The following is a 14,007-nucleotide window of genomic DNA, read 5'->3' as shown; positions in this document are numbered from 1 at the left end:
CTACGTACATACATACAATAGCATGTTTGTATAGGTATATAAGAAAAAGAGGAAACGTCTCTTCACCTAACTAACTATTGTTATAATAGGAGTGGCCCAGAAAATGAACAAGGTAGGAATTTCATCTTGTGGGATGATCCTCCATGGAGCCCTGGTGATACCCTTGGCGCCATTCGGCTTTCAGGCTTTACACAGTACACGGTATTCCTCATCGTCTCATCCGGATCTGTCGATGGATTTCTGATTCCCTCCTACTACTCAAAATGGAAAACAAGCAAGCAAGCAAAGCTGTCATCCGTTCTACTGTTGTAAATCTTCATTCCCCCATTTAAACATTTACTTCGTCAATGGATGGGTCAGCCCCTTGTGCGGATCTCAAACATCTCCACTGCGATCAGAAAAGACGCGAAAGCCCGAATTGAGATGCTACCGTTTCACCTTGTGCCCGACTGTCGAATACAACTATATACCATGTAGTATTAGGTAAACTGTGCGGTTACGTCTGTTTCTTATTCACAGACAGTTGTTGCGCTTAGGTTTTGAGTTCACGTCCGATACTAACTTCCTGTCTATGAAAGATGTCTGACTCCTTGCCTAATACCGTGCATACTAAGCATAAGCAGAGCCTCGATCATATAAGCTTAAAGTTGGATGCAACATCGTAAGCCAAGGAGGCAACCTTATCTTTAACACAACCCCAGTCCCGGAGCGGTAATTGATGCGATCGTCTGAGCGTAGATTCGATCAGGAATGGGAATCCGGCACAGCCTCTTACCTAAACCCTAAACGCCGTGTTTTTGCGAGCATCTGCCCTCGAAACATGTGATCTGCTTAAGCTAATAGACATGTCCATCCTTAGTGGCATCGTCTATTCATCTTAATCTTACGGGCCGGAGGAACCGAAGCAGAACGACTTCGCGTTCAAAGAACAAGTTCTCTTGGCAGTTTCAGCGTACCAACTTAAGTAGATAGGCATGAACTAACAATGCCTTCTAACTTATCACATGAGCTTTGGCGTTGAACTTAACAATGGATCTACGCGTATGCAATAGCTTGAACAAGACCCTCGACCTTCTGCTAGCACACGCGACGCCGACGTAGAACAGAAAATCGGTATGGTGGGAAGCCCACTTCGAATGAGAAGTCCATCGAATGCAGCTCTCCTGCCTACATAGTGGGAAAATTCTCCGATGTGCCCGTGATTGGACGGACCGTCTGACGACGGCGACAACAGTAGCCTATGCGGTCCGAGTGAAGGCCAGCGCTCCAGCCACGTCATCCGATGTTTGATCTCGCCGGGCTCGAGCTGCTGTGAGCTCCATGAAAGATAGATATTGTGACACGTTGTCTTCCTCCGCCTACCGAGATAGACCGGAGCTCATATGTGCGGTTAGCTGCTTTGAATTATCCAGCCATATGGAAATGTGTAGGTAATATATAGCTAATGGATAGCTCTTCAACGCCAGCTATCAAGGTCCTAATTACCTAGTAGCTGTACGGATATGAGATTGGAGATGGGGAGCCTGAAATCGCGCCTTGTTCTGCAGCCACCCTCTTCGGAGATTTCGTGGCACACGTTGCTGGTTGGCTACAGACGAATTTTGACCGGCTTTTGAGCTGTGTATCCACCCCTTGACCGAATTGACCGGGGAGATCTACTACGTAGCCATAAAGCAACTAACCGGTGGGTGACAGATCAAAGACTCTCCCCTCCTCGCCTCGTGGTTGACAAACGACTCGCAGCATTTCTGACGCAGTTTGCCGCATTGGCGGGTATCGAGTCGGCACGACATATTTTACATTCCGTAAACATGACTCGGCTAAGCGGAGATACACATGGTCGATTCAATGCGAGATTTCCCCCAAAATCATGATACGGTTGTGTCAGAATAACGTGAGACTTGATAATTCAATTAATTGTGTAAAGAAAATTCTATCTTCTTCATCTAGGAGATTCTGGCCAAGACTAACTGCAAAATCTTCAATGGTCTCCATATCGTGTCTCAAAGGAGATCACGTGAAAACCAGAGATTTGAAGGCATCAAGGCATCAAAACACACGGACCACCTGATAACACAAAAATTATGAAATTGTATCTGACAGTTGAAGCCAATATATCGATGCTGAGCGTACATAGAGTGGAAAATAAGCACCTGCCCCTGATCCTGCCCCGGTTTTTCCTCGAAGTCCCGCTGACAAATTCGTCCGCCTTCGTCCGTCCGTCAGTTCGGCCGAATTTTCTTGGCATCAACCTCAAGGTATCCCCCTTGAGTAGACCAACAATAGAATATCGATTTTAATGATACCGAATTATTGATTTTGCTAGTTCTCTTCATTGTTTGTGCTGCTAAATCTTGCGCTCGTGTATACCTAGGTAGCTATTCACTTTGATCGGCGACCTAATATTGGCTTCTAGTCCAGTCCGGGCAGCGTATACCACTACTTACACACGAAAAAAGGAGAACCTATCAATGAGGTAACTTCTTCGTTATAAAATTATTTTCATCTCACTTAAAGATAGCGAAGATGTCTCAGATCCCCGTGCGAAGCGCAGGTGGTGGGGGAGACCCAGAAGCGAAGAGAAGAAAGATCCGCAAGGGAACGCACAGCTGTTGGGAATGTGAGTGTTCTGAAGTATCCGGGCCTTTATATAGTAACTAAATGTACATCCGTCGGTGAGGCCGAAGAAGGAAGACTCGTTGCCAATTTGCGTCCGCTACAGCCTCCATCTGCGTTGGCTGTGAAGCACGAGGAACAGCCTGCCGAAGCCAGGAATTTCCCGACGAGCAGCCCCCGTCTGCGGAACGAGGTCTATCACAGCGGATGAGTAGGGTAGAGGGAATGCTCGAAAGGATAATCGAGAGGATTACGCCTGGTCCTTATATTTCTAGCCGTTCAGGTGGCCAGGCCTCTGCTTCCTCCGCCTCGGCCGAAGATGATTTAGAATACTCATCTCCAGATATCCTCCGTCCGTCGGCGGCAAGCCACCCCCATGTAATCGGCATGTTTGACGCCCTAAGAGAGGAGGGGGGATCTTGCCCTTCTGCCCGCGCGTCCTTCGTGCCCACTCCAGCGTCAACACAGAGTGATACAGTTCCTGGTCTCCCTGCCAAGTTCTCGCAGATCTCGAAGACACTCCACGCAACATTTCCATGTCAACGTGATATCGATGCAATAATAGAGGCGGCGGGTTTCGGTCCGTATTTTATCGTGACCTACTTTAGTGGCGTTGATGGCCCCCTTGAGGATCCGTCCACCGTCTCGGACGTCCCACCCTCAACTAGCCATCCCGCTTTGCTTGCGAAGCGGTTGATGCAATTAACCAGTTGCATGCAAAAAATATCTGTAGACGATATACCGCGGGACCTCGTGTCGAAAGAGCCAATCCGTTTCCTGATGAATAGGATCGTGAATGTAGTCTCAGACTTGATGGCGTTTAATGACGACTTAGTCGGCTCTGTCGAAGGCCTTGAGACTTTAAACCTCATTGCGTTATACCAGTACGTAATATCCCAACTACCATGATACCCTTGTCCTCGTATATGCAAGACACATCCATAGTACATTAATAATACTAACAATTCCCAGTGCTAACGCAGGTAATCTCCGCAAATCATGGCTCGCCCTACGCCGAGCCCTCGCCGTCGCGCAACTCATGGGCGTGGACCGGTGGCCCGATGACAAGCCCCTAAAGTCGGTCGACCCGCGGTCCGACCCGGGAACGCGCACCCGCGCCGGACCTCTCTGGTACCGCACCAACTTCACCGACAGGTATCTATCGCTTCTCCTCGGCCTCTCCGCCGCCTCAGACGACGACTCCTTCGCGGACCCCCTCCGCCTGGCGCAAAGCACGCCCATCGAGCGGCTCGAGAAGCTGCACACCGTCATCACCGGGGCCATCATCAAGCGGAACATGAACACCAGCCGCGCCTCCCCGGAGGCCGCCTTCGGCACCACGCAGGCCATCGACTGCGATCTCGAGATGGCCGCTAAGACGATGAGCGCCGAGTGGTGGCAGCCCCTCCTGCCGATCGACGCGTCCATGGCGACGCCGCGTGAGCTCGTGCGCATCCAGTCCCGCGTCATGATGCAGATGAATCACCACCACCTCCTTATCCTACTGCATCTTCCGTACATGATGCGAGACCCCAAGGAGCGGCGCTGGGACTACAGCAAGACGACGTGCTTGCACGCCTCGCGCGAGCTGCTGCAGGTCTATCTCGTCTTCCGGGACCTGACCGACGCGGCCTCCGCCTGTCGGCACACGGACTACGGCGCGCTGACAGCAGCGATGACGTTGCTTCTAGGCTATCTCGACCCTAAGCTACGAGCGCGGAATGCAGCGATAGCTAGTCGGCGCGATGCGGATCGTGAAGTTGTCACCAAGGTGAGGGATGTTATGAAGAAGATCGCTGAGCGGGACGGTGATAAACTCGCGCGCGAGGCCTCCGATATTATCACGAGGCTACTGCCCCTGGCAGACGTTGACTTGACGATCTCGGGCCACGGCGAAAACGATGCCCCTGTGCGCCTCGAGATCCCGTACCTAGGCACCATCAACATCAACCCAGTGCGCAGGCAACCGCAGCACAAGTTCCGACAAGATGGTAGCGGTATTATGCCCTCCTTAGCTAGTCACGATAACAGTGGAGAGGGTGATGATTTTGAACGCCTTGAAGTTTATCCTACGACCAACGTCTACCAGACTCCTGATACCACCGAAAATATGTCGATAGACCTACAACAGTTTCCTCAAACTCAACCGAGTTTCCTATCACAACTTGGAGAAGATGCCAATTTCTCATTCATGCAATTTGAGCCGGATATTTCTTCTCCATACCAATTCCCCGAACTCGCGGCTGACGTGGACCAGTGGACTTTTCAGGGGTTCGACGCGACCTTCTTTGAGAACCTGCTTTCATAACAGCATGTCCTGCCTTCGGGGCCCTATATGGTTAGCCGTTATCATTTAAGATTTATGTATGTATGGCTCGGTATAGATATCCACACTTATATATGTATATATAATTTTAGGAATGTCTCGTGGACGTCCCAGAAAATAGAAACATATGTACAAGAATTCTTTTTAACCATAGACCATTGCCAAGTCCAACGATTTAGGCTCGACTGGTCTGTAGCGTTATGATCTGTCCGCCAGTGTTATTCGTGACCTTCGCCGAAACACTCGGTTCCAAACCTAAGATCTTCTCGGCAGCAAATTCAGCTGCGGTTACAATCATAGCCGATGGATTTCCGGTGACCATACCCGGGAAGATAGACCCATCAACGACGAAGAGGTTGTCGGTACCATAGACCTTGGTGTTGAGATCAACGACAGACGTGCCATTCTCCTCACGGCCATCATCTGGACCTAACTTGGCCGTTCCTACAAAGAGTCAATCAGGTGTGCAAAACAGTTATTAGATAATACTAACCCATCCAGTGGTTTGAACGACGCTTGGCAGCGGTCACCTCGATGGCATCAACATAGGCTTCCGTGGTTTGGTTTGATTTTGGCAATTGGAACACCAGATCCTTGACTGTGCTTAAGGCGCTTCTCAAATTCTCAATACCTTGGATAACAGCTGCCTTATCGTTGGGGTCCCGAAGGTAAGGCGGCGTTGAGACAACCGTACTCAATCCAGGATTGATAGTCATTCGGCCTCGGGATACTTGGCCTCTACCGAGGTATTGACTCATAATCATGGTATCTAAATAACTTAGGTAAGCTTTTCTATCATTTGCATGCTAGTGAAATTTTTAGTGACTTACTGGTGCTGTTTGTCTGATCGGCACCTTCGACACGGGCTGTCCACTGGATTTGACGGACTACTCCATCCGCGCCCGTGATTTCATCCCAGAACTAAGTCTCGTTAGAGGTTCTTTCAAAAGATGATGTAGTCAATACAACATACCACAGGACCAATGTTAGGAGCAGATTGTGCAAGGATACCGGTACGGTTTGCTGTAGAGGGTTAATTGGATGCTTTAGGTCACATTATAATTAGTTCTTACCAAGATATTTCTGCTTGTCGGAGGGAATTGGTGTCGTCCATGCCTTGTAGAAGTCGTAGAATACGACATCCGGGTGTGTGAAATAGGTATCAGTCTGTGGGCACCCATGTTAGAGAAGCCTAAAAATTTCCTGTCCCTGACTCACGTTAACATGGTCCATCAAGTTATAACCGACTGGCAGATTAATCCAAGATTCTTTATCAATAAAAGTCTTCCCATCAGAAGCTGAAGCAGCAACAACCTCGAGTTGGTCTGCTGGACCAATGCCACCTATTGCAATCAGCATATCATTTCAAGCATTGGTATCGTGTAAGGACATACTTCTTAGGAGGAATTTGGCCGAGCCGAACGTCCCTGCAGAAACAATGACGCGTCCAGTATTAGCGGTAACGTCGACGGTACCAAATCCACCCCCTTCCACCCTACAGTCTAGCTCAACTCCGGTGATGTGGCCGCCTGTTCTAAGAGCTCTTCTGACCGGAGTGTTCATCCAGAGCGCGAAGTTATCGCGCTTGGCAGCCGTAGCTAGGTAGGTAGTCAGGGGCCCACCTCTCTCGCCTCCAGAAAACATATATGTCGTAGCACCATAGCTGTGGTTTTTCTGAGTCGGAGCATCATTCGGAACTGGTACATTCTTCCATCCCGCCTTCGATAACCCGTTAGAGATGACGTCAAATCCTTGGTGCATATATACTTCGCCATCTTGAGATGGTTTCGTAGTTCCTGGAATGCGTGTGAATGTTCGATCGGTAGCTTCCGAGAGATCAGAATCGTGCCACCCAGGAGGGAAATTCTCATCCCAGTCTTTCGGATTCGCCTAATCCAAATTAACGTCTACATTTCAAAGACATCGTTAAGACACTTTACCTTCCACCATAAACCGGCATTGACAGCTGTGCCTCCACCGAGAACACATCCGGCCATTTGATCGGTATCGAGACAAGCTACGCCATCCGAATCGACCCAAATCTGATTGCATAGGCCCGGAACATCGAATCGCGTGAGGTCTGTCTTCTCGAGCCAGAGCGGCTTCATATTGCCACCCCACATTCCCGCGGACGGCGGACCTTTCTCAATCAACAGAACGCTGTGACCCTTTTCGCTCAGGCGGTCTGCAATGGGTATACCACCAGCTCCGGCACCAACGACAATGTAGTCGAATGTCTGGTTAGCCATCTCCTTAGCACAAACAGGAGTCGCCGGTGGTGGTGCGTTATCGCCACCACATTCGCCAGGGACGGTTTTCGTGGCCAATGCAGCCCAATCTGGATACTGGGCTTTTGTAATGCCCTCTAGAGGAGCACCGAATTGCCCGAAGCTTTCGTGTTGTCTAAAGGAAATTTCAGCAGGACACTCCGGGTTAGAAGGAACAGTTGAAGCCGAAGCCCGTCCCAAGATAAGCGTCCCGCTGCTAGTTTCAACGTGGCCGCTGGTGCCATCTTGATCCCAGGAGAAGCAATTCTGGCATCGATATATGACCTCGAAGCCAGTGTCGTTGACTTTCGACGAGATCTGTGTCAGAGTTGCGTTTCCGCTATAGACATCCGGCATGTTGTATCCAGTTGCAAACCGGAAAGACGTTAAAACTTCGCCATTGTAAGGCCACGCAATGAGCAATAAGGCTTGTGTCATCTGTCCTGATTCGCCATGGGATACACCGCACCATCCATTTGAGCATTGCTAAAAGGATACTTAGTAGAAGCAGGGCTATTGGTATGTTAATTATAAATACGTACGAGTATACCAATGTATTCCGATGCATCATTAGTCAAAGCATCTTCAGGAAGAGTTAGGCCAAACGTCTGTCCACCCGAAGCCCATGTTCCAAACTCTATCCCGGTGTCTGGATCGATGTACGGGACGGCATCTTGAGCAAGACAAGTCCGGAAAGCTGAACAAAATTAGCGGACGCCATCGTGCGCCTAAGATGCCAAAGACTTACCTGTAGCAGCTGCTATAACAGCAGTTGCAATACGTGAGAAGGGCGGCATCTTGAGGTCACGGGCCAAGCATCCAAGGCCTAGGGAGACGTGGATAGGAGGGTATAGAAGAAGGGGATCTGAATCGATTAATAAATGGCATTCTGTCGGTGGAATCGGTGAAGCCAAGAAATCTCATTGCTTGCCCGGTATTCCGAGAAGAGGACGTGATGGGACATGATCTGCAACACAGAAATAGTATAGCTACTATTAAAATCGAAGACTTGGCTAAAGCATCAACTGGATTACGGAGGACGGTGCCGGAGGGGAACTGTATAGAAAAGGCTTAGCACGGATGGTGCCAGCATCCCTATAATAAAGTCTAGTATATTGTTGCAAATGCGGAAAGAGCATCGCCTCGCGAGCCGACTGGATGGAATAGGCGATAGACGCCTCATGGTTGCCAACCAGGGGCGCGTAACAATAATACGGATTGTGTTGATTCGCGGAGATACTGTGACAAGGAAAATACACGATTCAAAAACTCATTGAGCCTGATGCTGAGATACCCGTTCCAACATCAACATCGCCGCGAGTAAACAAGATACCTAGGCTAAGATCCATACAATCCAAGCAAGCTAAGGTAAAGTCGAGCGTTTGCAGATGTTCCATATGTTCCAGTATATGAAAACATCGGCTCGACCAGGCCAAGTCGGATGTGCAAGGGGAAGCGCAGATGATCGACGGAAAGTAAACGAGCCCGGGGATTACATTGCTGCCAGGGACAGACGAACTTCTGGAACCTTAAGCCGCCTGCCAATGGTAGTACTCGGGATGGTCAGGCATTGGGGTTTACACATCCGTGGAAGTTGGAGATGGAAAAGATTTTAGTTGATAAGTTGGACGATTTGGGATGATTGACCCCCGTCTTGGCAGCACTACGGAGTAATTAAAGTACGAGAGGGCTGAATATTCCCCACATCTTCAGAGCTCTTCAGGGCCGTCATTCCTAGAGTTCTCCCCGCTTCCATCTCCCTTGCCTTCCTATCTATGCCAGCCTCCCAGCACTCCTACCTGCCTAGGTAATCCATGTCTTCTGATTTTTAAGCAATTAAGCATCGAGCTTCACTTCTTTAGGTGGCAAACCTTGAAACCTTATCGTGACTATACAGGGGTTCGATTAGCGACCTATCCCCAGCCAAGTACAAAGTTAATTGACTGTTGATTTGGATAAATCTAAGCCGATTAGGTACTTTCCCGGTTGGTCATCGGCGTTTCCATTGTTTATCCTTCCTCACCTCTTAGCCTATATTCTCTCGAAAAGAATCCTTCTCATATTCATGTAAGTGTCGAAGTTAGCCTATCCCAACTCCTTCCATCCCTAGATCTAGCCAACTCTTCCGAGACTAACCCGCCCAACAGGCCAGTCGGTTACAAGGGCCGATCAAGTTTACTATCACGAGATCACGCTTCATACTATAAGTTTGAGATGTCCTTGAATTCCTTGCTAATCCCGAGCCTTTCTTTCGCTATGTACTGCGTATCGTCAGATTAGCAATCCAAGAAAGGAGGCTGCAAGGGATCGAGGCGTAGTGAGCACACCTTCGACGGCTCGCTCTTCCACTCAAACGAGATAGTTTCGGGGCTCAATCCCCGTTAATGCTAGCCCTCACATCTGAGGAGTGTCAAGAAAGCAATGTTGGCAATACATTTGACGTTATTGGGCAACAAGAAAGCTTGTCCAAAGCCGAGTATACCCCAGATTGATTCCCAAGTCGCATACGGGGTATAAGTATACGCTGGTTTCCTCTTACACATACCTGTCAAAGTCTCGATGCTTCCTTGAGACGTGGCCATCTCTTATACCATGAAGTTTGGAATTCGCATCGAGTGGTAACAGTAATTAACGCATCTGCCTTCATCAGTCATCTAGGTGCTGTGAGTCTTCGTATTTATCAATCTATACACCTAGTGGAAGAATACGACCGTGCTTTGTCTAGTGGACGTGTATCATCGATCTAAAGACGCATTATTTTATGTAGATGAGTCAAAGATATATGGCAATAAAGTCTATATCACCCCGACACTGCTCATATATTATTTACCTCTCAAAGATTAGGATAAAAGGACGATGTAATCGACGAGAGCCTTGTGGTAGGTGAATCTCATAGCTCTTAAGATATAATGGGCATATATACGTCGCTCCTTAAATGATAGGTTCATACTGCCTATAAATAACTGGGAAAGCAAACTTCCTTCAAGCCATAGTAGTTTTACTTATCCCAACCCTCCTAACACTTGTCCACGATTTTCGCCCTGGTTCGGCAACCACTTGGAAAAGTCCGAATCGGATTCTTAATCCTCATGCTTACCTAGGAATTCAGATCAGAAGACTCTCCTGTGGCAAGAAAGGCTTACTCAATCCTGATCTAATACGATCCTTGCTAGCCAGATCTCGCATCCATTTCTCCGGGGGTTCCAGTACCGAACCATTGTTGTTGCGAGGACATCGTGCATTAAATATCTATCTAGGACATAAATTGCACGGCACCACAATACGACGCGGACCAAGCCACGATAGCCAACCAAAGTAAAGCTATAACGAGAGAGTCTAATCTATCTTATTAACAACTTCACCTATGATGCTTATTTCGCAGATTATACCCCAGTTTCTTCGACTTGGCCAACCAGTTCACCAACCATTCTCCCGCGTTTGATGACTGGAGCCGCGGCCCGCTTCATATACAGAATCTGGGGTTTGGTACATACGAGAGCCCGCCAGAAGGGACGAGAACTGCCGAGGAGAGAGGTCCTGTGCTGTTTCGTTTTTAAGAATGGCCTAGGGCACCTATGTAGGTAGCTGGCAGAGCCTGCTACTTACTCTGATTTACGACATCGCACTGCTAGCTTCAACTCTAGGAAACAGATTCAAACCAAGTCCCCTCTGAATCACAATGAAGAACGTCGTCGCTCTCGTCGCTACGGCAACCCTCGCCGCACAAGGCGTCTCCGGCCACTACATCTTCCAGACGCTATCAAAAGGCACCGAGAAGGGCACCGCATACGAGTACGTCCGGCGAAACACCAACTACAACTCTCCCGTCACCGGTTCGTCGCCCCCAGCCCAAGTGATGGCATAATCAACGTCGTGCTAAGATTTTGACCCGCAGACCTGGCTTCCAACGACCTCCGATGCAACGTCGGCGGCGCCACAGGAGGCAACACGAGCACTCTGGAGATAAACGCCGGTGACCCGTTCACCTTCAGCCTCGACACCCCCGTGTACCACCAAGGCCCCATCTCCTTGTACATGTCCAAAGCCCCGAGCACTGTCGAGGAGTACGACGGCAGCGGGGATTGGTTCAAGATCAACGACTGGGCGCCGATCTTCAACGGCGGCCAAGCTTCCTGGACCATGACAGGTAAAGGACGAGCCCAACCGGTCTTTTTTTATTTTATTCCATTGGCTAATTTCAAATTAGGCAGCTACTCATACACCATACCCAAGTGTATCCCGGACGGCGAGTATCTCCTGAGGATCCAGTCGCTCGCCATCCACAACCCCGGCGGCGTCCCCCAGTTCTACATTTCCTGCGGCCAGGTCAAGGTCAGCGGCGGTGGTAGCGCCTCGCCCTCGCCCACGGCCAAGATTCCCGGCGCTTTCAAGGCCACCGACCCCGGCTGTGAGTTGCCTTGCTCCTTGGCAATACGATATGCTTTGCTGACTAGGACCGCTAGATACCGCCAACATCTACAGCAACTTCCACAGCTACACTGTTCCGGGCCCGTCTGTCTTCACTTGTTAAGATGGCTCTTAACGACAGTCGACACGGTGTTAGGGTTGGTAGACAGATGAAAGGGGCAGTCAAGATATTGTCTCACGTGATATATATCTCCCTATGATAAATCATGCCGAAGCACACTCTTTTCTTTTGGTCACCATTTTACATCGTCCAATCAGGTAGTGAGCGTTTATATAGTCAATCAAACTTGAGTTACCGCCAATGTATAGGACGCGAGAAATCTTAATAGCATCGGCTTCTACGTGAGTAGTGGTCACTTAAACTCTGAGATAGATGGAGCTCTACCAAAATATCCAATGGTAACAGAATATCATTCTGAGTCTGGTATCTTCTCGTTTGCTTATTATTCATTTTCTCCAAGCAATCCTACTCTCTCCATTCGCTAGCAAAACTATGCGCCCGATGTGTGAGCACAAGCTACTTTGACGCTACTTTGACAAGTTCAAAATTGAGGTTGATCTTGAGATGAAAGTTTGCTGGTGTACTACTACTCGCGAGTTATGCATCATAATTGCTGAAGCAGCTTATCAAGAACTATTCGCGAAGAATTTGGTTATCTTCTGCGTGCCGGGCTGTTTCGTCTTATTTGGGCTCTTGGTCCGATTGCTAGTAGCGCTAATGCTTTGCCTCCCTCCCTTCTGTGGCGAAGACGGTTTGTTTGGTGCTCCAGAAGGGTATCTCGTCGTCGTAGTAGGTAGCTTCTTCGGAGGTTCCTCATCAGCGGGCATATCCTCAGCTTCTCTCTTGATGCCCACTGCAAATTTACTTTCTTCTTTCGTTTCAGTCGAATCTTCGGTGGTGAATCCTTCTTCCTTCTTGACTTCAATATCTGGTTGCTCCTTCTTTACACCTTTCTGCGCAGCGCCCTTAGCAAAGAAATTTGCTATATTGGACTTGTTCTCTTTACTATCGACGGGAACGATGAATGTAGGCGAGTTGTTGCCCACTTTGCCGACGTCCTTGCTGACTGGGTACACGTCTAATTCTCCCTCGAAAGGTTTTAACAGGCTCTGTAACTCTTTTGACCATTCATGACGTTTAGGATCTAACCACATGCGTATGTCTTCAGACCCATTTTCCAAGATGACCGGCATGCGATCATGGAGGAAGTTAAGTTGTTTGTTTGAGCTGGTGGTGATGATCGTGTATGTGTAATGCTTCTGCTCATCATCTATTATTGATTGGTTAGCACTGTAGTACCTGAAGTTCGCCCAGTTACTTACTCTCATATTGCACCACATCCCATAACCCAGCGAAACACATCAACTTGCCATCCTTTCTTTTAACAAAATGTGGTATCCTTTCTCTGCCTCCCTCTTTCTTCAACCACTCATAGAACCCCTGCGCAATGACGATACATCGCTTTCTTGCTTTCATGGTGTTCCACATACCACCACTTTGGGCGAGAGAGTCGTCCCTACAGTTAATGGTTTTCATCATCGAACCGTAGTCTGGGTTGCGCTTGGTCCAGAAAGGAACCAATCCCCATTTCATGCTCTGCAATTTATAACTAGTAGGCTGAGACTTGGATACGTCATCTCCGGCCTCACTTTGGGCGTGACTTGTAGTTGGGCAATTATTAGAATCATTGGCGTGCTGCCTTCGAGGACCGGCTCCCCAATCTGGGACGTTTGCACGATAGACAATGCCATGGTAGCCGGGAGCAAAATTATAACTTTGTCTAGGCGCTCCGTCGCCTTCATCATCTGGTGCCTCATCTACGGCCATATCATTGTCTTGTAGCATTTGGCGGACTTGCGCTGGCCGCTATAATTCGCTTGCAGGTTAGTTCCTATTGACCTCGTTTATGAAATGATTTATGACATACCAAGGCTAATGAGTAGCGCCCGCACATTATATGGTATGAGAGCCTTCAAATTGGACGGGTAGAAAGAACATAATAGGGTATAGAGAAGCTCAGAAAATGGAATATGTGGGTTGCAGGGCTGATTGGAGATACAGGATTATCAAAGGTTAAGTTGAGGTGAGTTAAATCGAGTTAAATTGAGTTGAATTGAGTTGAGTTGAGTTGAAATTAGTTGAAATTGACTATGACGAAATAATTCTGGCATCGAATGGCTTAAACGCGGAGTCAGGTGACGATTTCTTTGAATTCCAATTCTACAAGAACCGAGCATTTCAAGGAATATCAAGGCGATTCTCTTTGATCTACAACTGATAATGTCACTTAAATAATTGAAGTTCGAAATTGATACTTCAGTATCCGTGTTTTATCATTTGGAGTCTTACGATGTACGTGGCTGTTGTGT

At 48.4% G+C, this 14,007-nt stretch overlaps 4 protein-coding genes across 4 annotated transcripts; 2 read left to right on the top strand and 2 right to left on the bottom strand.

The window, feature by feature from the left end:
• The first annotated feature begins 2,413 nt into the window (after nucleotides 1–2,413).
• On the top strand, nucleotides 2,414–5,033 carry F4807DRAFT_400922 (uncharacterized protein). The gene is made up of 3 exons (XM_047996005.1): nucleotides 2,414–2,620; nucleotides 2,681–3,500; nucleotides 3,589–5,033. Exons 1-3 carry the CDS (start codon nucleotides 2,527–2,529, stop codon nucleotides 4,922–4,924), a joined length of 2,250 nt encoding a protein of 749 aa, XP_047856277.1. The 5' UTR covers nucleotides 2,414–2,526; the 3' UTR covers nucleotides 4,925–5,033.
• Nucleotides 5,034–5,117: 84 nt separating this feature from the next.
• On the bottom strand, nucleotides 5,118–8,006 carry F4807DRAFT_458652 (uncharacterized protein; the record flags this gene model as incomplete). The annotated part of the gene is made up of 10 exons (XM_048001242.1): nucleotides 5,118–5,386; nucleotides 5,436–5,711; nucleotides 5,773–5,863; nucleotides 5,916–5,965; nucleotides 6,016–6,109; nucleotides 6,161–6,285; nucleotides 6,337–6,832; nucleotides 6,883–7,695; nucleotides 7,752–7,906; nucleotides 7,958–8,006. 10 exons carry the CDS (start codon nucleotides 8,004–8,006, stop codon nucleotides 5,118–5,120), a joined length of 2,418 nt encoding a protein of 805 aa, XP_047856276.1.
• Nucleotides 8,007–10,625: 2,619 nt separating this feature from the next.
• On the top strand, nucleotides 10,626–11,958 carry F4807DRAFT_400784 (glycoside hydrolase family 61 protein). Its single transcript, XM_047996004.1, has 4 exons — nucleotides 10,626–11,042; nucleotides 11,105–11,356; nucleotides 11,417–11,617; nucleotides 11,673–11,958. Exons 1-4 carry the CDS (start codon nucleotides 10,889–10,891, stop codon nucleotides 11,738–11,740), a joined length of 675 nt encoding a protein of 224 aa, XP_047856275.1. The 5' UTR covers nucleotides 10,626–10,888; the 3' UTR covers nucleotides 11,741–11,958.
• On the bottom strand, nucleotides 11,886–13,795 carry F4807DRAFT_418910 (DUF159-domain-containing protein). Its single transcript, XM_047997370.1, has 3 exons — nucleotides 13,566–13,795; nucleotides 12,961–13,504; nucleotides 11,886–12,908 (listed from the first exon to the last, which is right to left on the bottom strand). The coding sequence occupies exons 1-3, from the start codon at nucleotides 13,590–13,592 to the stop codon at nucleotides 12,265–12,267; spliced, it is 1,215 nt and encodes a 404-aa protein (XP_047856274.1). The 5' UTR covers nucleotides 13,593–13,795; the 3' UTR covers nucleotides 11,886–12,264.
• Nucleotides 13,796–14,007: the final 212 nt, after the last annotated feature.

Source organism: Annulohypoxylon truncatum (assembly GCF_022578515.1).
Source record: "Annulohypoxylon truncatum strain CBS 140777 unplaced genomic scaffold F4807scaffold_9, whole genome shotgun sequence".
NCBI lineage: Eukaryota > Fungi > Ascomycota > Sordariomycetes > Xylariales > Hypoxylaceae > Annulohypoxylon > Annulohypoxylon truncatum.
This window is presented reverse-complemented; position numbering and strand designations above follow the sequence as displayed.

Bases quoted from the DNA above. Each gene is read 5' to 3' on its own strand.
- F4807DRAFT_400922 (XM_047996005.1), top strand. From the start codon at position 2,527: ATGTCTCAGATCCCCGTGCGAAGCGCAGGTGGTGGGGGAGACCCAGAA. The intron at 2,621-2,680 runs GTGAGTGTTCTG...TCCGTCGGTGAG, and splicing joins AACGCACAGCTGTTGGGAAT to GCCGAAGAAGGAAGACTCGT. The intron at 3,501-3,588 runs GTACGTAATATC...AACAATTCCCAG, and splicing joins AACCTCATTGCGTTATACCA to TGCTAACGCAGGTAATCTCC.
- F4807DRAFT_400784 (XM_047996004.1), top strand. From the start codon at position 10,889: ATGAAGAACGTCGTCGCTCTCGTCGCTACGGCAACCCTCGCCGCACAA. The intron at 11,357-11,416 runs GTAAAGGACGAG...ATTTCAAATTAG, and splicing joins AGCTTCCTGGACCATGACAG to GCAGCTACTCATACACCATA. The intron at 11,618-11,672 runs GTGAGTTGCCTT...TAGGACCGCTAG, and splicing joins CAAGGCCACCGACCCCGGCT to ATACCGCCAACATCTACAGC.
- F4807DRAFT_418910 (XM_047997370.1), bottom strand. From the start codon at position 13,592: ATGTGCGGGCGCTACTCATTAGCCTTG. The intron at 13,505-13,565 runs GTATGTCATAAA...AGCGAATTATAG, and splicing joins GGCGCTACTCATTAGCCTTG to CGGCCAGCGCAAGTCCGCCA. The intron at 12,909-12,960 runs GTAAGTAACTGG...AATCAATAATAG, and splicing joins GGATGTGGTGCAATATGAGA to ATGATGAGCAGAAGCATTAC.